Source organism: Cyphomyrmex costatus, unplaced genomic scaffold (assembly GCF_001594065.2).
Source record: "Cyphomyrmex costatus isolate MS0001 unplaced genomic scaffold, Ccosl1.0 scaffold222, whole genome shotgun sequence".
NCBI lineage: Eukaryota > Metazoa > Arthropoda > Insecta > Hymenoptera > Formicidae > Cyphomyrmex > Cyphomyrmex costatus.
In genome coordinates this window covers 725,889-751,880 of record NW_017276280.1, presented here as the reverse complement: position 1 = coordinate 751,880, position 25,992 = coordinate 725,889, and the positions used below count along the sequence as shown (strand labels likewise).

The window sequence follows — 25,992 nt, the reverse complement described above, 5'->3', positions numbered from 1 at the left end:
GACAGTTTCCATATAATTCCATGCTAATTAAAAGTAATTATATATATAAATTACTTTAATTCTTTTCTACTTATATTTATATATATTTATACAGATAACGTTAATTTCATTATATATACTTACTATATTTTTACTAAGAATTTCAGATTAGCCAAAGATCTATTACATGATACAAAATGCAGGAAAGCCTATATAAATAAACAATAATTACAAATAAAATTGGAAAATATGAAGAATAATCTTTTTACAGCTTCTTTATTAAAAAACAAAATATTAATTAAACTAATGTTAATATTTATGGGATTATAATTTATTGAAGTAAAATATAGATATGTGTGTGTTTGTGTGCATATACAGTGGTTTATTTGACCAAATTCACTAGACTAAAAATATCTTAAAATTTTTCAGTGAAAAATTGCTCGGTTATTAGAAGGAAAGAAAATAGCCTTAGTTTACTTTGAGATGTTCTCAGAATGGTAAGGATAAGGTTACCTAAAATTTTTTTAATGCAATCGTATACATTTTTTTTACATAATATAATTTCTCTAATTATTTTGCACATAAAAATATTAAAATAAAGCTGTCAAACATAGTTACGAGAAATTTTATATTTTATTCTGGCATATATATTGACATGAAATATTTAATATCTCGTAAATTGGTTTTCTAACATCTCTATACTTTAATACTTTAATGACTTCATCAAACATTGATATCGCCTTTTAATTGCTTAGTATTTAACTTAGTTATTCGTTTCTATGAAAATATATGTACAATATGTATAAACATAAAATTATCGTCGATGTTATTGCTTAGAAACAAACTGGCCGTTATTATCTCCTCTATTATATATATTCTCTGGTTTCTTTGTTTATTCTCTTCCCATTCCTGTCGAATATCTTTATATTTTATTGCCTGCAGCTTAGGATAATAACATTAGCAGGGCTGCGTTCAGAATCATCATCTGAGTGCACCCAAGTGTCGTGTTATCCTTGTTTATCATTCGTGAATAACAAAGATAAAACAACATCTGGGTGCATCCGGACGACGATTCTGAACACACCCCAGTAGATCTTGCATGATACAAATTAATAGCTTCTTTTGTATCATGCAATTTTCTTATGAATTTTTTTTAGATTTAAGGTGGTAGTTATTGAGATACCTTGTATATCTTAGGGATAATTCCAAATTTTAACTCTTCGTACCACTTTATAACGTGTCTTAAATTTTGTTCCAAATAAAGGACATGATTATAAATTATCTCTCTTTTAAGTGAAAAAATAATAAATAGGAAATAATAAATGAAAATAATAAGTGTGAAATATAATTTTCAATTAATATATAAAGAATTTTATGATTTTTTACTTACGAATACCCAATATTATTCTTTCATAAAACGCATTCAGTAGAAAGTATAAATAATTTTAAATAATAGAATGTAATCTTGCAACTTAAATAACACATTTATGTTGTATCTTTAATATATAAAGTATAAACGTCTTTTAGATATCTTATGCAACCTGCATGTTATATCTGGAAACTTGACGTAATTTTTGTTGTGATCTCATGTGATGTTATACATTAAGTTATTAATTATTTACAAATATAATATAATAATATAACATTGTTTGTGTTTTGTTAACAATCATTTTAAAAATATGATCTATTAAATTTTAATTACAATTATAATAATATTACATTTTTTAAATGTCTCTTTTCTTAAGGAGTTGTTTATCTTACTATATATATGTATAAATATATATGTATAAAGTTAAATTAATATAGGAAAATTAATAGTCGATTTAACATACACACGTATATTTCAAACATTAAGATACATCATCAGGATTAAAACGTCAGCAGAATATTGACACATCACAAATCAAAAACTAAAAATGAAATAAACTTTTTTTCGATGGATTTACTATTCAGAATAAGTATGTATGTGTATGTGTGATGCGCTATTGTGAGTATATTGTTATAATTGACACACTGCTATATACTAGAGACATACAATTTTTTACCGTTGAGTTTATTCCAGACATGTCATAAAAGGGAGTATTGTGTATGCGTGGTGTATACATGTATGCATTTGTGAACATCGCACATTTTCTCTCAATAATCAGTAACTTTATTGCCAAATCATTAATTATTTTTAACAATTTTATACTTACAGGACTAAAAATTGGAATTTTTAAATACATTTAATTTTTAAAAGAAATTATAACATAGGACTTTGCTACAATAATTTGAGAAAACTTGAGATATTTTAGATTATAATATTCAGAGAGAGAGAAAATATGCAATGGAATATTATATATATATATACATATATGTATAGTTTAGTTTAACAAATGTAAGAATGGATCGCAAATACTTAAAGTTAATTCTTAAAAATAGAAGGACACTGCGATATATAAAACAAAGAATGGCCCTATTAGGGATTAACATCGTATGGAAAATTTGCTTATGAAAATATGAAACTTCTATGAGTAAAAACCGCAATTCCTAGGAGATACTTTTTAATAACAAGTACATTGAAGAGATTTACTAAGCTAGTGAGATATTACTATCTTATGATATTAAACGGATAAAAGTGGTATCATAGAAGTTTACATAAAACTAATTGTTTTTAAAGCTATCGTTATATTTCCAAACACATTTATATTATAGTCTGTATTTATCGCAGGTTTAGGACCAGATATGGCTGTATGATTTTCAGCTCATGATATTAATGATATTATCTTGTGGGAGCAAAAAGGAACAAAAACTTTGAATCAGACGGCCATATTTTGTTCTGAACAAGACACCAGATAGAAATATAGATCAAATATTCTTTGTATATATTTTACCTTCTATATTTAAGCCAATAAATTCTTCCCCACAATTATTATATCAAATATTTTCTACAAGCACTTACTCCATTACTTACAAAATTTTTACTAGTATTATAAGAATGGGATGCAAAAAGGTATATTTTTTCTTCAGTTATATGAAGTTGATTGTATAAATAATGTATATACTATATGCACATATACATGTATAAAAATGCCAAATACTCATATATTTTATACATGTATAAAATATGTGAATATCTTATATTTTTGCATCCTTTCTTATAAATTCTTATTACAACAAATATTTCCAAAAAATAATGTTGAATTTAGGAAATTAAAATATGATAGTCTGCAAGAACAAAATGTCTTCTATATGGCTGCATTCAAAAAGCTATCAACAATGTCATTCTATCATTGTCGTTTATTAAATGTAAAACAAGGATAGAATAACTCTGCTAGCAATTATTTGAACGCAGTCTACGTATAACATGTAAAAATTGAGCGAGATATCGATTTTGGTAATTATAATTGAGCACAGAGCATATAAATACAGAATGATTCAGTTAAACCATAGGAGTCGGCACGTACATATTCCTCATGAAAAAGTGAGTTGAAAATATTAATTTTGTGTGTGTGTGTGTGTGTGTGTGTGTGTGTGTGTGTGCGCGCGTATGTGCCAAATTTGTGACCATACTTGCGAGTAACTTCGTCGCGTCTTCTGTAACTTTAATTATGCGATAGCTTTCAATTACGATAAAAGTTACTTTAGGGGGAGTATAAAGTGCGGTTCGTCTTTAAATTCATCGTTCACTTAATCGATTGGGTTATTCGGCAACTTACTCTTAATCAACAATGATCTCAATTGTTCTCTTAATTCAATTTGGGCGCCAGGCACGAGAGTGCGTACCGATTCCTACGGTTAAATTGAATCACCCCGTATATTCTATAATCCAGTTTAAATAAATGTTGTTTAAGTCTCATTGACTTGTATATAATAAATAAAACATCGTAAAATATAAATATAGAAATATACATATATTAAATTAAGCACATTTAATTTGATCGGTTTATAAGAAAACTATTAAAAATTTTCATTAGAGATATACTTAGAAAGACACATCTCATATGTTTCTAATATCATTTTAAAAATAAGGGATACATCTATATATGTCCAATTAAAAAATATCTAATATATTAGTATTATTTGAAAGGAATATGGCTGAGTTAAATACAATAAAGTGATAAAATATATACAGGTATGTACAAAAGGTTCGTGCACTCGGTTCACCAAAAATCCAAATTAAATTATGTATTGTAATCTGTAAGGGGATATGGTCATCCTCGAAGTACTCTTCCCCTGACAGAATGCACTTGGTCTAACGCTTCTTCCAATCCTGAAAGCAGTGTCTTTCTTTGTCAGTTCCTTTAAGAGCTTCATCGTTTCTCGTTTTATGATATTAACATCCACAAAAGTTCACCTCGTATGATATTTTTTACTTTAGGGAATAAGTAGAAGTCACAAATGCTATATTAGATGAATAGGAAGGGTGGTCCAGAAGGGCGGTAGCGATGTTGTTTTTGGCCAAAAACTCGCGCGTAACGAGCGCGGTGTCCGAAGATGCATTGTCTTGATGTAGGATTAATGCGTTCTCCGCCCACAATTCGGGTTGTATACGTCGTACATGTTCACGTAGACGCTCTTCAAGACTTCAACATAGAATTTTGCGTTAACTGGTTCACCTTCTTGAACCTGTTCATGATGAACAACTCCACGAGTACCGAAATAAACTAGGAGCATAGTCTTGATTTTTGAACGACTCTTGCGCGCTTTTCTGGTGCAAGACGAACCACTCCTTACTCTGCCTTATTTCGGGATCATACTCGTAAATCCAGGATTCGTCTCCAGTTATCACCTTTTTGAGAAAATTGGAATCTTGGGCACTCTCGATCTAGTCATTGTAACAGTCAACACATCTTCGAGTTTTTGCTCGTCAGTCAAAACTTTCGGAACAATTTTGCACACAGTTTTCGCATGTTCAAATCTTCTTTTAAAATTGTCTGAACACTACCGTTACTTATTTCAAGTTTTTTCCCAATCATTTAGTGATAATCCGATGGTCTGCCTTCACCAAATTGTAAACACGTTGAATGTTCTCATCGACACGTGATGTTGAAGGAAGTTTCCTTCTCGGTCTACCCATTTATACACAGTTCTACGCTTCATGGTAGACTCATCATACTCCATTTTTCAACATTTAAAGAATTTGCTGGCCGTTTTTGCCAAGTGAAATTTAATGTTGGTTCCAAAAGTATCAAAAGTACGTTAATAAAATAATATGAAAAACAAAGATCTCTTGACCATGATCAAACTTTTATTAAGAACACGTGAGACTTCCCCTAAGACGTTGCACAAGCTTACAGCGTTGTCCCGTGGACAGAATAAAATTCAGTGCACGAACTTTTTGTACATACTTCGTATAATATGTAATACAGAATCGCTTTCTTTATGTTACGTTATTTTTATTACATTTAACTGTATTATTTACAACAAAATCAAGATATGTCAATAATGAAACGAAGGAAGAAAATCGATACTGAATAAAAAAATAAAATGTTAGTTACATATGTTATACTTTACAATAAAATATATATCTAATTATACATATAATATAATATACATATAGATTGTATGTATATAAAATTAAAAACAATATTTATTGTACTTTTATATTACAAAACAAACAAGATTTTAAAACAAAACGCAGTTATGTTCTAATAACACTTATGATAAAGTATAATAATTATTATTTACTGGATGTATATTATGTAAAAGTTGTGGAAGAATATATTACTAATGTGAATAAACTTGAAGTTTCATTTTTTTTATCAGAATATTTTGTTGATGCCGTAAATATATAATATTTTCTTTGTGATATCAACGAAAATTATAAAAACTAAAAATCGAAGAAATTCGATTTATCAAATACATATTATGTTTATATATGATTTTGACTTTCCATGCGAACATGTCATATTATAATAAAAACTTGTATTACAATTATAATCGTTGTTATAAATGGACATTTTACTGTAACATCAATCTGGTATTATTAATTCAAAAGAAATTATGTAACTACATAATATCTCTATAATTTTTGTTATTTGTGTGTGTATGTGTGTGTGTGTGTGTATGTGTGTGTGTATATGTGTGTACCATGTAATATTTTTAATCTGATCGGTTGCTGCGTACATATATTTTAAATATACGTACATACATATATTTTAAGCTTTAACTCTATTATGTCAAAATTTGCAGGAAATGCTTTCTTAGGATATTTTTCACATTTTGTCTTGTATTCATGCCCATTTTATGTTTTGTTAAATTTTTTAAAAATCGTGTCTTTCCTTAATAGTAATATCGCTTCAATACTGTGTAACGATATCCTGATTAAGTTAGAGTTGATTGAAGATACAAAAGGCTTAAATGATTGAGAAGAGCCGATGTGCCCGAAATACTAATGTATTCTTGGTAGGAATTCTTTTTTAGAAATTTTATTATTAAAAAATTTATAAGATTTACTTTCTTTTTCTTGTCCTGGTGAAACAACGTACATATTTTTTTCATTCTTTACTCCTAATAATTTTTCAGTCTTGGGACATAACTGTATCCCTGTTTCATTCATGTTATAGATAAGAGAAGAGTCACTTTAAAATATCAGAAGTATTTTTTTTTCTAAATAGGCTCTTAATTCTGCAAACCAATAAAACCAGCTCTAGTAAATCTTGTTAGGAAATACTTGCATGTCTACTTGAAATTTCATTCTTGAAGAATTTGCATGTTAATATACCAGATAAAATGGCGTCCACTGCCTCTAAACAATTCTAGGTAGTCAAGTTTCTATTAATTATTTCGTACACATAACAATTTTATATTAAGGTATTTAAAAAGGAGCAATTTTTTATAAAAACAAAAATTGTATAATTAAAATATTAGAATAAAAAAACAACAGTTTTGTGATATGTATAACGATATTAGAGAAAAAGAAGAATACGTAACACACACTTAAAGACAAGTTAATTAAATAACTTTTATAGTTAAAAAATATTTCAGAAGTATTTTAGAAAAAGAAAAAAATTGCTTGATATTTTTTCTTAAATTGGTACCTAAAACTTCTATAAAACACTTTTATTTGATGTATTTATTTAAAACAAAAAAAAATGTTATTTAAACTTAACTTGTTTTAAGTTCAAAATTTAAACTCTTTCTCTCTTGCTCTATATTATTTCTATTATTAAACTGATTAGAGCTATATACATATTCTGGCAAGAAACAGTGAAGTGTATCAAAAAGTGCAATCATAAAAACAAACTCATTTTTTAAACTATCATATATACATATATATTTATTTCATTTAGAAAGAATTTCATATCACAAAACTACTGACATAAATGAATTATCTTTCATAAGACAATTCAAGAGTAATATATGTTTTTCACAAATTTCTTTCTTCCATAACTATAATATCTACATCTTATAAAACAAATATTTTAATAATGTAGTAGTGAAATTATGTATAAAACACAATTTCTTTTTTAACATCTATTCATTGATATTCAAACAAATAATTACAATTATTTCTTTAATAAAATATTCACAGCATGCAACAACTACTATATTGGTAACTTGCATAAAAAATTATTATAATAAAAAAAACTCATTATTCTTTCAATAGTAATCACTTATATGGCTTTTCATATTAAATCATATATATATATATTACTTAAATCAAAATAGCAAAGAGAAATATATGCAGTGCCGTAACTAGAGTGGTGCCGTCGCACCGGGCGTAAGCGTAATCAGGGCGGCACAATCGCGACCATGAATAATCTTTTTATGAAAAATAAATTTTTTTTAAACATAAAAAAAAATTTGTTTTAATTTGGGAAAAAATACTTGCCAACGTATATTTATTAAAATATATTTGCCAACGTATTTATATCTGTTCAGGATTACTTATACATCGCGATTAACGCGTTAAAAATGTCTGCAGGCGGTTCCGCCATTCGAATTCAAATTCGCACCAGTATCGCCGAATTGAGACGGGAATAAACGAGAGTCAGACGGTCATGTGGGATTCAAGTCTACGCATTAAGTTAAGCTTAACTACAAATTAACCAGATAATGAAAAACCGGGCCTTATTATGGCAAAATAATCTACATCTATTTATAATATTTAGGAGAATGGAAACCTAAGAAGGTGGGGAGAGGGCGCAAAATTTTGAACTCGCACCGGGCATAAAGATAGCTAGTTATGGCACTGAATATATGTCATACGTAAATGTAACGCTTCCCAGCAAACGAGAAATTTTTGAAATTTTTTCATTAAAGTAACGTCGAATCAAGTTTTGGAAATTTTAAAATCCATTTTTATCCGTAATTTGCTTCAATCAGTAATTATGGATTAGTTAATTGCTTTCTATATCTCACCCAATGTGCATAGAAATGAAATATGCTACCAATCTAGTTGAATCCGTAATTACGTATTGGTAATTTATTTTACCTAATAGTCAACGCAATGAATGTGCGACTTAATTTATTTGAATTTAACGTGAAGAATTAACAAGAGACCCACCAACTGCTAGCTGCTGATCAGCAAGTGATGTATCGTTGAAAAGCATGCACCAAAGTGATATACATAAAAATTAATAAAAAACAAAAGTTACGAGCCAATAAATACAATTACAAATTTTTTAACAAGAACTTGTTAAAAACAATTATATAAATAGATCTGCGAAACAAATGTATTTAATAACAAATTTTTAATTTTAAACAAAACAAACGTTACCTCACACGAGGTTGTTTTCAATGTGTTGTAACGTCAGAAAGAATTAAAATTATAACACATACAAAGAAAGAAGTTACTTGTAACTTGATGTATATGCAGAGCTAATTGTGTGATATTTTTTCGAGAACAGCAACATAGTATCATGTTCCTCTATTGGTGATTGTAGCGCAATAATCAGTAGATTGCGGTTAGTATTGTTGCGATGGTAGTGTGCATCTCAACTTTTTTATAAAAATCAAATCGTATGGAACATGACTAAGTATGTATTGTACACTATCTTCGCTTATTGTAATTGTAGATGTAATAAAATGAGCTACTTTACATTAGAGTGATACGTTATAAATGAGATGATACATAAATCGTTGCCTCTCGAATATACCTCAATGTGATATATAGTGTGCAACATTGCAGATCCACGACGACAAAGTAATTTCTAGACATAAACCTTGGTCACGATAGTGCAGATTATATCTGGGAATTATTCTATCGTCATAAATCTGTAATGTTATATACTTTATGTATAATATTGGGATTAGAGAAGAAATGATTCATATATCCGTGACCATCTCGGTGCGCGCTTTTCAATGATATATCATTTTTTGGGATAACTGATTAGCATATTTTCATTTCTGAATCTAATATATGAATCCACTAAAGTTCACATTATTATATTTAAAAATTACAAATGAGAAGTATAATAGCGATAAGAGTCAAGCACGATAATTAGAGCGCAAAATTAATTCCTTAGTGGTGCTTTATTTTAATTCAATATACAAACGTTTCGGCTTGTTTCTGAGCTATCTTCAGTGAGCAACCCCGATACAAATGTATTTCAATTTTTCAAGCTCCGATTTGGAAAAGTCTCGCACAATGGTTGCAAGATTGATTTTGAATCCTGCAACAAGACTCATCTAATTAGTATATTTTAAAAGATATTAATAAATAAACTTAGCAAATAGAGAGATTGTACTAAAAATTTCATAATTAATCGAATTACGAATTAAATAGACATTTGAGATAGTTAAGAATATTTTCTCACATACTCTCAACGTCGTGGTGATAGCATGTCGAATTTAACAGACCATTGTTAATTTTGTAAGTTTTATCTAAATCAACTTAATATTAAAGAAATTATTTAATTTTGACAAATTAAAACTTTTATTAATTTACAGGTGTTAAGTTAAATGTTTGATTTGAGTATTCTGTTAGATACGACAGACGAGCCTTGGATTAAGATCAAGAATTGAGAACATTTTGTCGCATGAATATCAGTGTGATGTCAACTAACCGATAGTTAGAGTCAAACTGATACATAAAATAGGTATTGTACCAAAATAAACTAATATTATATACGGATAAAAACTTGTTTATAATTATTTATCTAGACATAGAAACGAATTCTGTCTCTACAAAATTCAATATCTTTTTTGTGGATAACGCGGATTCAAAAACTTTTGGTTTATACAAATTTATCCAATCTGTTCTTCTCATTTGCTGGGTTTAAAACTTATATATCTTTTAGACGTTAAAATTATTTATTACGAATATGTTTTACCTCATTGCGAGATTTTCTCATAAAGAGGCTTTGAAATTACGTGAAAAGAACGATACAAAAGAATGTCAGGATTCATAAATCAATCGCTGATAATGAGGAAATATTTCCCATGTTGGCAAATGCAAACCAAATTCTAAAGCTACCAACACGGCAAACTCAGACGTAATTAAGTCCTTGCGATTTAATCGGAATACACCCTCAATTCTCTGTAAATAATAATAATAATAATTATTGTATAAAATCCACACAATTACATAACAGAAGATAAAGATACCTCGATGAGGGATTTAAGAATGTCACCCTTCACGTCATTCAATTTTGCTGCGAGGAGTAAACAAGCGCCAGCACATAACTTCCGTGTCTGTTTTGTCACGATATTTCGAAGAATAAGTTTTTCAAAATATACATAAGCCATTGCGACAGTGAGTAAATCAATGCCAAATTCTAATTTAGCTATTTTTCTCATTTCTCGTTTTAAACTGAAAGAAAAATTTGTAAAAATAATAGTACTAGAAATGAAAATATATATTATACATATATTGATACACTATACATAGACATACCTGCGAAGTTTACTGAGAGTGAGTTGAATATGTGGAAACTTTTCTTTAAATTTATCATTTAATTCTTTCTTCAAATCAGAAGGCCTTACATAATCAATAACAGATGCCTATGTGATTGTAAAATGTTAAGTTGTATTAATCAAAACTGTCTTAAAATAATTAATTAAAACAATTAGAATTAAAGGGACATAGGTACCTAGAAGAGTAAAAAAACCGAATGTTTTCAACTATAATTTTAAAGTTTAATATCTTAAAAATGTTTTTCTGTAAAGTATTAAATTAAATATACACACACACAGCCATCCAACCAAAAATGGAAAGCTACACACCGTTATAATCGAGCGCACCAAGCACGTTAGTCAGATGGACATATACCTGAAGGATCTTTCAAAATCCTACAGGTATAAAGAAGCGTCTTTCTTGTTTCTATTGTATTTACCGAATCTTCAAGCTGTATAACCCGAATATAATAACACGGTCGGTTTAGCAATAGTTAGTTTGGACGATTAACGTTTTCGTAGTATAAATTGAATGCAAAACATAAACTCATTTTTTTTCTCGAAGTAGTTTTCAAAACACGTGGCTACTATATCTTGAAGATTGTTTGACCGATTGACTTGCAATTTTACGAACTTTATCTAAAGACTAAAACTAGTTTTTGACGTAGGATTTTTTTATACTTCGTCTTATATACATATATGTAGCATATGTATTCATAATTTTTACACTTTTTATACATGTAACTAGTATTCCAGAAGTCTCATACATTTTTAAAAATATTAAATATTTTTCATAATTTAAAAATCCATGTTTTTAACGAAAATCGTTTTTTTTTTTTTTTCATAGTTTGAAAATCAAAATTTTTTTATCAAAAATTGATATTTAACTTTGACTAGCTGTTATTTTTATTTAAATTTATATTTCAATTTTATGAAACTCGTTTTGTTTTCGGATGAATTTTATAGAAGTGACACACCGCAAACAGTGATTATTAAAATAAGCTTTAACAAAAATGTTAATAACGTAGTTGTTAATTATTTTTTTAAAATAAAGTTTAAATAACAAAGAAGAAAAATACTTTTTACAATGAAACAAACCTATCTTTTCTCTTTTTATCTTTTTTCGTTTTTTTTTTCACAAAAGTTCACAAAATTAGATTTTATTTGACGCATCTAGGTACCTATACTGCCTCCTGATATATCATATATACCATATATGATGTAAATGTCAGCAATGTTCTATGTTTCCCAGCGATAAGTTCTGGATCATCCAATAAGTTTGGATTATACTGGGTAGATTGTTCATCCCAATCATAAACTGTAACAATATACATTATAATAATAACATAATATTAATATTGTACATTTGATTACAAATTTAGATTACATTTTTTGAAACTACCTTTGGAATCAACACTAAAAGACAATGGTGGAGACTCAGAAGTTATGTAATGAGCACGATTTGTAGCTGTATCATAGGAAAGACACCTAAAATTAAAAAAAGGAATTGTTATAAAATGTATATTATTTTATTTTATAGCATGCAGTATGCAATATTGAATTTGTTGTATATATCTCATTAATGATTATTAGAATTTAAAAAGTATAGTATTAAGAATTCTTTAAAATGTAGATATTCTTAATTTTTAAATCCTAGGTAAAAGAATATTATAATACAAATTATATTTGATAGTTAATAGATTATAAAAATTACGTATAGAATATATTTCAAAATTATAACAATAGGTTTTTGATCAATTCTCGTTAAAAATATGGACTTTTAAATCATGAAAAATATTTAATATTTTTTAAATGTATAAGACTTCTGTATAATACTAGTTACATGTATAAAAAGTGTAAAAATTATGAATACATATAAACACATGCTACATATATGTATATAATTTTAAAATACTTAATAACAGCAAGTATTTTTTCTTTATATATATTATCACAAGAACATAGTGTGAAACTATTCTGCGATGTGTGACATTTATTAAATATTTTAGTGAATCATATTAAAAAAATGTATGCGTGTAATTTTTATATGATACATATACACACACATATATATAAATAAGGATGATCAATGATATTACAATATATTTTTAATATAATTTAATATTATAAATTTTAGTATAATAAGCTTTAGAGGAAATATAAAAATTTCATATTCTAAATAGAACTATATTTTCTATTAAATTTTTATATCTTTTAGTGGAAGAAATAAATATGGTATTTAGTTAATTTGTTTATAAAATACTATATCGTTTTCATATATATTATAAAATGATTATGAATTATCTAATGAGTGATTTTTACAACACATCTTTTGCAGAATTAAATTTTAAGAAACATACTTGTTGTAGACCTTTGTATGTCTGTATGTCTTACATTAAATCTATCTAACATATAAATTTCTATAATTCATTACACATATATTGTACAATAATTTTTACCATTTTTTGTGATCCACATTCCAAGTAATTGTTTTTGTCCTGCAAAAAGATGGTTGATGTTTTGTTATAAAAACAAATATATGATATGTGAAACCATGTATGCATTACCTATGATATCGAAAGAGATAAAAAAGATGCCTAGGTAATACTGCAACTATGAATTACAAATGGTTGATAAAATGAAAAATGTTTTGTTAAATAGTTTACTTTTTTTTAGTATTTGTTTCACTATTAATAAGTGTTTGAAAAAAAATAATTATACTTGTTAATTTTAATGCAGTAGAAGCTAGACATCTCATATGTTAAAGAAAGTTAAGAGGTCAGATAATTTTTTTTAACTCTTATCTAAATTAACTAAATTTGATGTATAAAACACAGAAATAAAAACAATATGAAAAAAATAATGATACACGTATATCGTTTGTGTGCGTACATATATGTGTATACTTGTGTATATATACAGTACAATTGAATTGTGATGTCAAATTAAACATAAAGAAGAAATAAGGTATTCTAATAAACAGATTTGTTGCTATACCTTTGTACCACATGATGTTTATTAGGTATAAAATGTGTAAGTTCCATAGGTTCGTTTTCATTTAGATTCATTTTTTTATCCCTTTGAAATTGCCGAGATGGTACAAGTAGTTGCCCATAAGATATTTCCTACAACATTAATTGATAATTGAGGATTTAAAAATCGAAATTGGAGGAATAAAATAATATATTTGTAGTACTTGGCCATCCTTAGCATGCTCTATACCCAGCAATCTAAACGGATCAATACTGTCATTAATTGCTGATAAAGGTCTTTGAGATGACACATTTTTCCTTCGACATGTATCTTTACGTAATTCTGACCTGCAAATAATTATACAAAATGTTATTAAAGTACAAGTGTTACCAGTTTTTTACTAGTATTATACATTTTATAAAAATAGTATTAAATAAATTATATAAGATAAAGAAAGTATATATTTCAGAAAAGGATTTATATACAAGTTAAATATTCATACAAGCCTTACCAGCTGGAACGTTGTCCTTTATTGTATGGAATAGCAGAAAATATTACAAATGGCACATGTTGATTCGATACCAAAACCATTCTATCATCCCCAAATTTACAGCCATTCACAGGTCGTTGCATCAAACGCAATTCCTTTGTAATCTCTGGGATTATGCTACTATTTGTCGAAATAGGTTGCACATTGTTCACTGCCTTTGTCTTTGGTTTTGATTGTGCTTTTGAATGTATGGAGCCAATACTTTCGTTGCTACTATTGTATTGATGCTTAATATCTTCCGAAAGAGTAGATGTTTGATGACTTATGCGCTTCTTATATTGCAGAGAGCCCACACGTCTTTCTGGTAAGGAATAGTCGCTTCCAGTAGTTCCCGTTCTAAATTTTTCATTAAATAAAAGTTTCCATTAAATAAAACTTTAAAATATGAGCAAATATAATGTATGTATTATTATTCAGAAAAGATAAATTTATGATACCATTTTTTCTTTTTTCTGACTAAATGAAAGCCAATTTGTTAATAGAAATTAATTTAATCATATTTTCACAATTCCTGATCTTATATTCTGTGATCCTTAACGACATTGTGTTGATTTCGTTAAATCGTTTTTATCCAGCTTTTTTGCTCCATATATATAAAACCAGCGCGATGGTATTAACGATATCATTATTGTCATTTTATAAAATCAATAAATGTATATCTCTCATTTATAATTATTATTACTAAAAAAATTATAATTAATCTTACTTCATATGATAAAACTTGGGAAATTCCACATATAGACTCTACTATCGAATATAAAGAGTTTGAAAATCATCTCATTTAAAATAATAAAAGATAAGATCACATTTTATTTATCAAAATTAATTAAGAAATATTAATATTAAAATATGATTAATTTCATTTCTTATTGTATAAAATTGATCGGTTTATCTATTTATTTAAAAAAACCTATTTCCAAATCTATTAAAAATCAACAGATAAATAAAAAAATCATAATTGCACACAATATGTATGAATTATACGCTAAATATGTAAGTAATGTATGGATGGAATGCAATCAAGTTTCACGATGTTTTTGTTTGTGATACTGTAGACGCTTTTGATAATGTTATCTGAATCCATTAAGTGTCATTCAATCTTATCTGTACCAAGACAGTCTGAAATGGAATATTATAGCGCAGAAATTTTCATACGCATTTAATTACCAACATTATTTCTTATCAAAAGGATGTTTTGATGCGTGTAACTTAGAATATTTGAAACTTTATAAGATATATATGGCAGTTGTAGTAAGATAATATACTAGCAGTACTAGCTAACTGAATGCAGTTATCTACTAATAAATTATCTTACTACAGAATGTACATCTTTAAAGCTTATATTAAAATTTTCACAATTAACATAGTATAAATTTTCTAAAATGATATACATATAGTTGTTTACTTTATAACGTTCAAGCAATTTTATTATCATAGACTATCACGACCTATTTCTGCAACAAAGGCTTAAAAGATAAGATAAAAAATATATTGTTAATGTACTTATGATAAGCAGTATCTTTTCTTCAGAGAAAAAAAAATTCTAATGAAATTAATTTTCACATATTATTTATGATACAATAAATATCTTAGCTGACATAGAATAAAGAACTTAATATAATTATTCAACTTTTTGTTTACTTGAAGCAAACCATTACTTTCCTTTATATGATATAATACAGGTGAAATAACACACGTAATGGCAATTCGAAACAATTGACTAATAAATCAAATTTTGTTCTAAATTCAATTCTGTCCAATCTAATTTTGTTATATTATTTTTTGCATTCTTACAATAAATTCAGATTGGCTGTAACCAAATTATAACTTTTATTATGTTTCTTTGTATCAACATTGACAAATTGTATTGCTTTTAATATTTTGATACACTGCTGATATAATAGCTTTTTTGTATATTAGTCTTGTTCTGATCATATTGATTTCTTTTTTTTTATCTGTCTCAAGGTAGAAACCATTAATTTAATTACCACTACTATTACTGCTGCTGATAGCTTTCTCAAACATTGAGATGAAATAAAAGCTATGACATTAAGCCGTAAACATAGTAGATGTAGTAAGCCTTAAGAAATGAATCAATTACAGTCGCATATGAGAAGAATAATCGATGTGTGACCAATTTCTTAAAGCTTAAAATTTACTACTGAGTTACTCTACCTTTTGATAAACTTTCGATTCAGCTTACTGTCCTACTCTTTTATTGTTTTGATTATCCAGCAAGTAAATTACCACATAGTTTATCCAAAGAGAGAACTACTGACTTCTATTATATTTGCAGACTTAACTTAAGTGACCCAGGTTGACAGGTATAAATATTTACCGTTCTCTAAACGAACTATGCATGCCACAAGAAAACTGCAAGTGATTTCTCTCCTGTTCCAAGAACATGGTAACTGCTGCCTTGGCAGGAGTGAGTAGTCCATCTGAATCAGAACTGAAGGAGTTGTGATCGGTGGCTTTGTTCACCGGCTGCGGAGAGTTGTTCTCTATCGTCTCATTCTGCGAGAAGTCGTGCGTCTCCTCCGGGGGACAGACGTCTAGCACCTCCTCCATGGAGGCCTCGAAGTCAGCATTCCGGCATACCTCCAGGACCGCCTGCTGTTCAGACTGGCCATCGCTAAGTCTGCGCGTGTGACTCGGCCCGCTGCGTGACAGGACGGCGAACTTGGTGTCCCGGTGACTGCCGTCGAGGGAGATGTTGGAGAGGAAAGTGAGGGCGGCCAATCGTCTACGTGAGTGATTTTTCTTTAGGGCCGCTGCCATTCCACGACGGACCGTGTCGAGATACCGGTGCCAAATACCGAGATGAGTAACGACAACGCGCGCCCGATGACAACGGCGGCGGCAGCGGCAGCGCCGGTGGCAGCAACGACGACGACGTCGGCGACGTCGACGGCGACGACGACGGCGGCGACGACGGCCTCGACTTTTTCGTACAACGACAACTAAGATCACAATGCATTGTCACTGCTGATACACTTAGTTCTAAGTTCGCTAGACACAATCACGGCCATGCGCCACGCGTACAAGGGTAAACCGATACCGCTCATCATCATGCCGTTTCCTAGAACGGGGAGCCCTTCACGAACACGCGCTACCTTCCGCACACAACCGTACGACTTTACCTACTACGCAACAATCGCGCCGATCTTCTCCCATCAGCGTCGCTGAAATCCTGGAACGTGTGGGATTGCGCAGTAGCACTTAACACGAATACTCAACGAAATGTGTGGTATCGTTAGGCCCGAAGAGAAAATATCAGGTGACACGAAAATTTTTCTTACGATTTAAATCAATATGTGAAATATGAAAATTATCATAGATGGCAATAAATAAGATCTATAAATTTGCCGCGGCCAGTATTTTTATATGAATACTGATGATTAAAAAAATTAAAGTCTACATTGTTTTTATAAGATAAAATTTGTACAAACACTCGGGATGTGTCGCGTGTAATTTAAATATTGTAAATATTACGAGAAGGAATTTAAATCTTCACAAAATTACGTCGAAAAACTTCATTAAAAGTTTTACTTTAAACTTCGTTAGAAGTTTTGCTTATATATAATTAATTTTAGAAAATATATCGCAAGGAAGAAGAAGGATATTTATTCAAACAAAATGATTTTAATAACTGTGTAAGCGCAGAATAACAGGTGATATAAATAAACATGTTCTATAAATAAATATGTGGAAATTTTCTACGGGCGCCTGCGTTTAATTACGAGGCTGTCTGCCAGTCACATGGTTATCTACGCGCGCGAATCGCATGCGCGCGAAGTTGATAGAAAGAGAAACATGTATGCCAACATGCAGAAAATTGTATGTTTTGTCCAGATCAAAACTGTTGGTAACCCTACGTCATGGAACGCGTTCTAAAAGCTGATTTTTCATGTGCAGCACGCTGCGGGGCAGTAAAATGTCATGTGATACAAATTTTCGAGAACTGATTTGCTGGATTCACACTGCATCCGATTTTCGTCGTACGACGACTCTGCAACCAATCAGAAAAATCGTATCATCGATACGATGCAAAATTTTGTTTCCTGATTGGTTGCAGAGTCGTCGTATACGGCGAAAATCGGATGTAGGGTGAATCCAGCAAATCGATCATTGGGCGTGGAAATTTAAAAAAACAGATAAACTTTAGCCCGGATCCTCATGCAGACAACAGCACTTGACACCGAACGCTGATTGGTATAAACGGATGATAGGAATAATAATTTTACCCCCGCAATTGGTCATTCAGCGCTTGGTGTCAAAGTACAAAAAGTTCAGTTAAAAAGAGCCACTTGAAGAAAAATATATATATATATATGTATTTATCTTGTTTTCAATACAATAATTTTTTGGAATTTTAAGAAACAAGATTTAAATTTGGACGTTGAAGAGAAAGAAAGCAAAAATTTGTACTTTTTCCACCATGATTAAGTGCATAAAGTGCAAACAGCGCGAACAGATTTACTAGGCTTGTTCTTTTTGCCTGCACTGTCTGCACCTATTAAGTGCATAAAGTGCAAACAGCGCGAACAGATTTACTAGGCTTGTTCTTTTTGCCTGCACTCCTGCACTGTCTGCACCAGTTCATTAGTTCAGACAGTGCAGAAAAAAGAACAGGCCTACTGTATCGAAATTTATTTGTATCCAGTAGGAGTGTTTTTCAAAATATTTTTTATTTTTCAACAAAAAAGCTAAATCATTAACTGTAATCTGTACTGTGCTTGACTGTGCTCAACAAACAAGATGCACTTCTGTTCGTGATAATTAAGATTTTATAATCTCTTTGTCAAGACAGAAAAAGTGAAAATTGAAACATTAAATAATACTAGAAATTTCAGTATATATAAGTTTTTGTAAGAACATAAGAAGAAAAATGAGTACTGAATACAAATTCGAGAAAGAAATAGACTGCAAGCAAGGAGCCGTTAGATCTGTACGATTCAGTGGTAAGAAATTTTGTTTACTTTTAGTGTAATATAATTTCATGAAGTATATAAAAACGTGGTTTTGTATTTTAGTGGATGGTTCATATTGCATAACGTGCGGGTCAGATAGGAAGCTAAAGCTATGGAATCCGTACAAATCTGTTACATTGAAAACGTATGGTGGACACGGTGATGAGGTTATGGACGCTTGTGCATCCTGTGACAGCAGTCAGATTGTATCTTGCGGATTAGACAAATCTATAATTGTCTGGGATGTGTCAACAGGCATGTCTGTGCGTCGTTTCAGAGGACATGCAGGTCCTGTCACAACAGTCAGGTAAATATATTTATTATTGAATCTGAAGATGAATATTATATTTTATTCAATAATAGTTCATAAGAATTATTACAAACAGATTTATATCTGATTTCATCAATGTAAGTTTAATCCTGGCTTAATTGACTTTTTTTCTAATTCTATTAGAACAACATTATTTACTAAAAATATTAGAAAAAAAGTTATGAACTGGTTAAAATTAATCTTACATTGGTGGTGCCTAGGATTTAAAGATTTAAATATTTAGTATAAAAATGTAAAAGTGCTTTCTAGCCAAATTACGCCAATTAAAAATTCTACTTTAATTTAATATAATTAACTTTAATGACTTTACAACTTGAATATATACATGTAATGATTTTTATATATACATATAATGATGTTTAAACATGGTATTTTTTTAATATAAATTTTTTTATATTAATTTTATTGGATGCATATATTAAATAGATTAAATCTGTTATGCTACACTGATTTAATCTATGTTTAAAAGTAGAATACAAATATTTCATATTATTAAATATTATACATATTTTATTTAATAGCATAACAAAATTAAATATTTTATGGTTCAACTGATTTCTATATTTATAATAAGCACATTTTTATGTCAATCTGTATATAATGTGACTTTAATGTGCATTATTGTCCATTGAGTATGTCTAATTGAATTTGCTATTAGTTAAGCTTAATGTTTCTTGTTGTAATCACAGATTTAACGAAGAATCATCAATGATCATTTCTGGATCTCGTGATAACAGTGTTATGTGTTGGGATGGACGTTCCAAAGCACAAGAAGCAGTGCAATCTTTGAATGATGCCAAGGATTCTATTTCTAGCGTGAGAGTTTCAGATCATGAAATCTTATCTGGTTCTTTTGATGGCAAAGTACGCACATATGATATACGAGTAGGAGAACTTTGTGAAGATTATATGGGAGGTAAGAAATAACAGTGATTAATGTAACAAACGTAAAATTATTGATTAGAAAATAATACAATATAAACATTTTAGATGCAATTACATGCGCCAGTTTTACCAGAGATGGACAATGTCTACTTGTCAGTTGTACAGGCGATGTAATTAGATTAATCGACAAGGACTCAGGAGAATTACTCGGCGAATTCACAGGACATACTGGAAAGGATCTGTGTCTGGAATCTAGCGTAGATTATCAAGATACAAGAATTCTTTCTGGCTCGATGGATGGAAAATTATGGATTTGGGATCTTGTATCTCAAAAAGTGGTCGCAAAGCTCTCAGGTTTTAAGCCAACCAAGTATCCTACTGTATCTATAAGTGTCCATCCACAGAAGAATTGCTTTCTTGCTTCTAACGGATCTAATATTTTGATGTGGAGCATGCAGTCTCACACAGATAATGAATAATAGTGAAACTTGTTCCATTATTATCCCTTTGTGTACAAAGTAAGTTAAAGTCTGTGATTTTTACAATATAATTTTAGTTTTAATAATTTTTACAATTTTTCAAACTGAATGTTTATTATGACTATGTACATACCACTAATAATAATGATTATTTTCAAAGTCGAACTATTTAATAATTGATGTGATTACTTGTCCACGTGATAATTTTTTTGTAAAAATTGTACAAACATCCTATACTAATTACATAAGAAATTAAGTTTCGGTGAAATAAGTTTGTTTTCACAGCTTATAATGTAGTTAACTAAAGATCTATTATAATTGACAAAAGGTTCAGTAATGTATAGTTCTCGAGTTATATTAAGGAGATGCTCCGTTTTATACCTTGAATTACAATAATTCAAGAACTATCCATTACGAAGTCTTTTATCTGTTACATTTTTGTTCGTCACATTATAAGTTATAATATACATGAAAATATAGTTATTTCACATATGGGGACTCAGTTTTTTAAATACTTAGTATGGAGTCCTTTACCTCACATATTCCGCTAATTGAATACTTTTATCTTACATATTCATAATTAAATTATTGTTAAATATATATATTTTTAATATCAAATTAATTAACCATTATCGTCTTGAAGAATTAAGAAATTATATGTGAGGTAAAAAATAGTATTTTAAAAATACAATTCTGAATGAAATGTGATTTTAATTAAATTGCAAGGTTTAAATTTAGTAACTCATTGTGGGTAAAGGATATTAAAGAATATCACACAGAGAAAATCAATCTTAAACTTTGAAAATTGGATTCAAATCTTATTTCGTTCAGAATTGTATCATGTTTGAAATTGTATTACCTTACCCTACTATCATATATGTACATATGTGTATGTACAACTGTATTATCTACAATCAAATTTCTTATACATAGGCTGCGATTCATAGTCAGTCTTATATTCAAGATCATTTCAAGTTCAGTTTTGAGGTGTCACGAATCAATCAGAGGGTCGCTAGTGTCTTAAGACATTACTTTAAGACAGTTTTGAAATAAGAATCGACTATGAATACCAGCCATGAAACTCTATTATCAAGGTCTATCCACGTGTGATTTTGTGAAAATACTACGAGAGAGAAAGGTATACATAAGTTTTCCTTGTATATATTTCTCATTCTAACTTACACACAAATTTATACTATCTCACTCTGTAATCTTAATTGAAGTTATAGAGTGAAATAGCATAAGTTAGAACGAGATAATATACATATAGAGAAATTATATACATATCTTTCTCTTTTATAGAATTTTGACAAAATCGCTCGCGGCTAGACTATAATAGTCTCTGCTCGTTCATACAAGACATATTTGTAAAGCAAGTGTATATTCTCTCAGGCAGCCAAATATTGATGTTCGTGGCAAACGTAGAAGTCCTATTCGGCTGACAAACAAGAAAAAAGAAGTGAAAAAATTCCAGTCGGGAGTAATGTACATCTGATTCGCACACAGGTGCAGAGGTGCGTGCGTACGTGCGTGTTTCCGCTGATGCGGTGACTCGCGTGAATCAGCGTGAACGCAAAAATTTCACGTCGTCGCTACTCGTCCGTCTCTCCTTGCGGAAGAAGGAGGTGGTGGTGTTTGCCTTTCCGGGTTAAGCTGGGCCGCGTATCGTATGATCAGCCACGGTGCGCCGATTCGCACGCGTGCGACGCGACTTTCGAGCGTGTATGCTTTTTAACACCGCGGCGCCGGCTCGCGGGGCGAGCGGAAAAGGAGATCGTGGACGTGTAATAGAACGAGAGGAGCGAAACTGCGCGCGCAGGTGGCGCGATATCGGTGCGTCAGAGTCGCTGGTCGGTCGGCCCGTAGTCTCGGTCTCGCCCGGGAGAACACGCGAGGGAAAGAGAGATAGAGAGTGGCGTTACTCACTGGGTGATCGAGCGTGGCAGAGAGAAGCGACAGAGAGCGAAAGAAACCGGCGGAATCGCAGTGGCGGACGAAAAGACGCAGACGTTTCAACTAATTTCGAGATTTCTTATCGCTGGTAAACATTTTTTATTTGAGAAAGTGTCAAGGTGAGAGTGAGAGAGAACGAGTGACAGGAGAATTTATTTTGTTCGAGTATTATTTTGTTTAGTTATGTAATTGTTATAAACGGTAACTATAAAACTTTAAGAAAACTTACGAATTTATGTATATACATGTATAATATATACAAATGTATTTATGTATGTATATATATACGTATATATCAACATTTATTATAGCTGTACTTGGCGGCTCTTCACCTACTTAAGTGATATATTTGTATAATATATACATATCAGTCATATTCTGTTCTTATTTAAACAAATTTAAATATATTATTACACTTTCAATAGTTCTCTGAACATAAAAATCTCGAGGCGCGAGATGACTTCAATTTCCTCATCTGTACGAATTCGAAAATCTCGTGAGAGTTTTGAAACGGATGTGGGATACGATAACGATCTGTTATAATAGTTTTTTTATGGCTTGTGACAACGATCTAACGAGAATTGAAACGCGACGATGTGGGCTCTCTCGTGTGAACGTATAGCGGCCGAAACTAGCTCCAAGTTCGACGCGATTCAAAAATTTTAAATCCCCCACCTCCGCTTGGAGGATCGTCTGAGGAGGGTGATTATTTGCGATGGGATTTTTGCAGATGCGTAAGTCGGAGCATTCGCGTTGGAGATCCGCCCCGAGGCCCGAAATCGGAGGGCGCTGACGCCTCGGCGCGACAATCCGCCACTGTCGGATCGACGCAGCACTCAGCAGGGCCAGGAGGAACGGCGAGGGAGAAGGACGGAGAATACCTCGCGATACGCGCACACGGAGGTGGCCGCACACGGGGCGGGCCGGTCGGTCTCACTACTTCGTGGAGTGTATTTTTTTCTAGCTGCACGTAGTAACCGCCGAGGAGGAGAGTGACTGGTTGACAGACAGGCGAAGAAGGACGGGAGCAACGAGGGTGGCGAGTGTCGCGCTGTTAATGAGAGAAGACGTCCCATCGACGTGTGTTTTGAGAGGACACTGATGCCGAACGGTGGCTGGACCGCGTGGTCTTGCGAGGAGGCTCCGTCAGTGATCGCCGCAGTTCCGTCCGATAGCGCAGAGCGCACTGTTATTGTTATTGTTGTTGATCGATATTCGTAAGAGGAAGAGAAGAAGAGTGAGAGAGAAAGCTAGCTGGGGTGAACGGGAGACGGGGAGAAGAAACTGTCGCGGCAGGAAGCACCGAGAGGTTGGCAACGGTGGTGGTGCCCGCTGCCGTTGGGTGGTGGTGGTTCGCCGTGACACAAGTGGTGGAACGGAGGCGACGAAGGACACGACCGTGAGAAGAAAGAGGGTTGTTATGGGGCGAGAATCCCGTGGCGTGCTGCTGCTCGTCGCGCTGGCCGTGCTGGCAGTCGCGGACGCCTTCTCGACTGACAGTAAGTCCGCACTTTTTGTCAGAAACATATTTTCGCGTCAGAGCGACAACGAGCGATAGGGGTGCGCGCGTAGGGGAGGGAAGCGAGGGAGAAGCTGGTCCTCGATGCCTTGGCTCGTATACACCCAGCTGCATCCTCGGCGGAATCCGCGACTTGTCTCTCACGCTCGTTTCTAGGAATCTCCCCGAATGACGTCGTGACATTTCAATATATGTGAGAGATTTTCAGTTATAATCAATTTCCCCTTTACGCCGCTATCCTTCCCCTTTCCAGAAAAACGTCAATGAGATTCGCGTAGGGTTCTTTTCCCCTGTCGAGGGCGGATTATTTATCCCGCGTTATTGGTCGCAGCTAGATATCGGGAGGAGATAATCGATTTATTTACAATCGTACGCGCCACTATTGTCAGCGTCATCGCTATTTCGCATTGTCATCGATAATGCGAGACGCGTGTCAGAGATTAATTGCGCTGTGAAATCACGTATTATTTTGAAAGAAAGACAAAACCCTGACGAAACCTTTAAAAAACACACCGGCGAGGATGCGAGAGGGGATTTCATGGCGGCCGTTTCTCTCATCCCAAGTCCATCTCCGAAATTTCTGTTCTCATCCCGTCGAATATTAAATACACTTAGCGTGTAAACCGAGTTTTGAAAAATCACCATTACATCAAATTTGCAGAAATTATTAATATTAGTACTGTTATGTGTCAGATGTCTGTATTTTATAAAATTGAGACATTTTTACAAGAACCGTCCTAAAAAACGTCTAATGTCCATTTCTAGTATTTCTACCAATGGGAATTAACTTTAAACTGAATTTTTTCTTAAAACTAGAAAAAGTCAGTTTTTTTAAACCAAAATTAAAGTTAATCTACATTAATGGTTTACACATCTATTGCTGTTTCCATAGGCATTCTATTTTGAGATCATTCCTTTTTTCCTTTCGATTGATATAAAATATATTTTCTCTACATACACAAGAGAGACATTATCTGTTTTGGAAACAAATAATAATGCACAAATTATCTTAATTTTAAAGTATGTACTATGAACATTTTAATTTTCATCATTGATCTTGTCACGTAAAAAATATAGTTAACATTTATTTTATAGTTAATTTTATAATAATTAAAAAAAATAGATCTCTTTTTATAAATATCAGCGCACGATCTTCAGCATTTATTCCCTTTGGCTCGGATTTTTCTTGTTTGTAATCAAAGGAAATTTTACTACATTTTGTTTAAATTTTTAATCTACATTGGAGGGTAGAAATGCATACGAAAACGTTTCGTATTTCGATTGTGGATTAGATAGATACATATTCGTTCTTATTAATCCTGCCCAGAGAACACACCAAGTCAAGAAAAAATCAAAACGATGTACTTTGAATGACATAATTTGAGTGCTTATTGACTTTAAGACTTTGAAATAAAGTCATTTTGACTTTCTTTTGACCTGGTACACCTTTGGAAACTTCAATCTCGGTTCAACTTGCTTTTCATCTTTTTCTAGAAAGAGATAAACAGTTAGTTGAACCAAGATTAAAA

General features: G+C 31.2%; 3 protein-coding genes across 6 annotated transcripts in view; 2 read left to right on the top strand and 1 right to left on the bottom strand.

Moving 5' to 3' along the window:
• Window positions 1-10,197: 10,197 nt before the first annotated feature.
• LOC108773823 (CDK5 and ABL1 enzyme substrate 2) lies at window positions 10,198-17,119 on the bottom strand. Its single transcript, XM_018539762.1, has 10 exons — window positions 16,662-17,119; window positions 14,285-14,659; window positions 13,997-14,120; window positions 13,798-13,925; window positions 13,260-13,298; window positions 12,203-12,288; window positions 12,012-12,118; window positions 10,802-10,908; window positions 10,513-10,717; window positions 10,198-10,444 (listed from the first exon to the last, which is right to left on the bottom strand). Exons 1-10 carry the CDS (start codon window positions 17,102-17,104, stop codon window positions 10,304-10,306), a joined length of 1,755 nt encoding a protein of 584 aa, XP_018395264.1. The 5' UTR covers window positions 17,105-17,119; the 3' UTR covers window positions 10,198-10,303.
• Window positions 17,120-19,214: 2,095 nt separating this feature from the next.
• On the top strand, window positions 19,215-21,005 carry LOC108773824 (WD repeat domain-containing protein 83). The gene is made up of 4 exons (XM_018539763.1): window positions 19,215-19,287; window positions 19,360-19,603; window positions 20,317-20,543; window positions 20,618-21,005. The coding sequence occupies exons 1-4, from the start codon at window positions 19,215-19,217 to the stop codon at window positions 20,989-20,991; spliced, it is 918 nt and encodes a 305-aa protein (XP_018395265.1). The 3' UTR covers window positions 20,992-21,005.
• A 1,433-nt stretch (window positions 21,006-22,438) lies between these two features.
• The window catches only part of LOC108773845 (very low-density lipoprotein receptor), a 36,189-nt gene continuing 32,635 nt past the window's right edge, over window positions 22,439-25,992 (top strand). For 2 of the 4 annotated variants that reach the window (XM_018539788.1, XM_018539790.1), the window contains exons 1-2: window positions 22,767-23,032; window positions 23,675-24,443. In XM_018539788.1, the coding sequence (XP_018395290.1) occupies window positions 24,365-24,443 (79 nt within the window). In that variant the 5' untranslated portion in view covers window positions 22,767-23,032; window positions 23,675-24,364. Of the gene's footprint in view, window positions 22,506-22,766; window positions 23,033-23,674; window positions 24,444-25,992 lie in introns of those variants that run through there. The other 2 variants (XM_018539789.1, XM_018539792.1) reach the window with 2 other exon arrangements.